Below are 1,830 nucleotides of genomic sequence, written 5' to 3' on the forward strand. Positions count from 1 at the left end.
GTCTGATTTTATGCGGTTTTATTTTCACTCACTGATTGGGGAAAACCCGTGTGATACCTCCATCTGTAGATGCAAACACAGCCAGGAAGCCGTACCTGTAAGAATTGGCCTCAAATAAACATTTTCTTGTTCCGATGATGAACGTCTGTGAGATAATGACACGCGATGCCAATCGTCAACAAGTTCACTTACGAATTCAAGTCCTTGTTGTTCCACACACGGGACGCCAACTGCCCGATAATCCTTGAATCCAGAATCAGGTTGTGAATGAGGCCTTGGTCGCCTGAGACACATTTAAAAAAAAACGTTTTAAAAAAGTATTATTTATGTAGTGATAGTAAAGTGATTAATAAAAGAAAGAAAATAAAGCTGATAACAATAACAACTGACACTCATCAGATTCTGGAGAAATTTCCAACATGAGTGAAAGGAAGTTCTGCAGAAACTGGGTGTTGTTGTCAGACAAGTGTAGACGCTTGCAGTATTCCCTGCAAAGTGAAAAAAAATCACTTTCACTAACAGCCAGAGATAAGTACAAAAAGGCAAAAAAAGAGAAGTGAAATAAAAGCACAGTCACCTTGGAGCCAGAAAAACGTGTCCTAAGGATTCAAATGAACTGGGCAGCAGCGACTGCATATCTACAGCACAAAAACCATTGTTGGTGAAAACAAATATCTGTCAAAATATATGTCTAAAATAAATTTAAATTATTCACATTGTTAGCACAGTAAAATCTAGTAAAACAGCCAGGGATGATGTAGATAAACATCCTGGTGTTTTTGTGCTAAACATAAATACAAGTAAAAAAAAGTAGAGTAGAATAAATGAGTACATTCTCAGTACTGTTACGTCATAGTAAATAAAAATGCTACTCACACTGAAGCTGCAGCATCACATCACTCAGGTCTGCCTGAATGTAGAACTCATTATACGGGGGCAGTACCAAACCCAGACTGAAGATGGCAGCATTTCATCAGGAAAACGCATGATAAGAAAATGATTTAGAATGTCACCTGTCTTCAACTATTTTTTATTTAAAAATTAATTCGGTTGGTGACGTCACTCACCTGTAGTCCGTGCCGTTGATGGGGGTCCAGGTGTAACCCCTGAACACCTCATCGATGTATTGCTGCAATAAAGGATTTTATTTATTTATTTTTAACACTTATATACCTTCACGTCACCTGTTGTGTACTAAACAAACCAAACAGAGTAATCGAAGTAACGTCACTTGCCTCGTCAACAGACTTGATCAGAGTTTTGATTTGCATTTCACCGGGTCTCCCATCGATCATTTGTCGCCGAATCTACAGCATCGGGAAAAAAATTAATTTTAAAATTTTAAATTATTAATGGAACGTGAAGTACCTCACAGAACGGTGTGTTCGAGTGCCACTCACCTCTTCTTTATTAGCGTCCTCCACCTCGGCATCCAGGAAGTCCAGCGTCACGGGTTCAGGAAGATTCACGAGCTGAAGACACGAGAGTTGATATAAAAACGACATACGTGAGCGTGAAAAATGTCTGACGACGTAATCTTCTGATTTTAGCCTGACGTTATTGATCACCTTTGGCTGGAGGTTAGGATGTAGGAGCAGGTACCCGTTTGGATCAATGGCAAAAATGTATCCGTTGGATCCAAGCTGTTAAAACAGTAAACAAAGGAATGACAACGAGAATTGTTCTGAATTAATGTTAATTATTTTGTGTAATGAAATGTATGTTTGTGTGGTGAACGTACGTTGTACCGCGGAGTCAGTCTCTTAATTTCATCAAGATGGACATCGACTCCCATGACGCCCAAAATCAACTGATTCTGCTAAAAAAAAA

General features: G+C 38.9%; 1 protein-coding gene across 1 annotated transcript; it reads right to left on the bottom strand.

Annotated features, from left to right (window-relative positions):
• Window positions 1-32: 32 nt before the first annotated feature.
• Window positions 33-1,815, bottom strand: LOC103399086 (voltage-dependent calcium channel subunit alpha-2/delta-2-like; the record flags this gene model as incomplete). The annotated part of the gene is made up of 10 exons (XM_008337831.2): window positions 1,742-1,815; window positions 1,569-1,643; window positions 1,401-1,472; window positions 1,236-1,307; window positions 1,068-1,129; window positions 877-953; window positions 578-638; window positions 391-488; window positions 193-283; window positions 33-95 (listed from the first exon to the last, which is right to left on the bottom strand). Coding segments are annotated over exons 1-10 (725 nt in total), but the record flags the coding sequence as incomplete, so codon positions are not given.
• Window positions 1,816-1,830: the final 15 nt, after the last annotated feature.

Source organism: Cynoglossus semilaevis, unplaced genomic scaffold (assembly GCF_000523025.1).
Source record: "Cynoglossus semilaevis isolate Cse_v1.0 unplaced genomic scaffold, Cse_v1.0 scaffold5997, whole genome shotgun sequence".
In the NCBI taxonomy this organism is placed as follows: Eukaryota; Metazoa; Chordata; class Actinopteri; order Pleuronectiformes; family Cynoglossidae; genus Cynoglossus; species Cynoglossus semilaevis.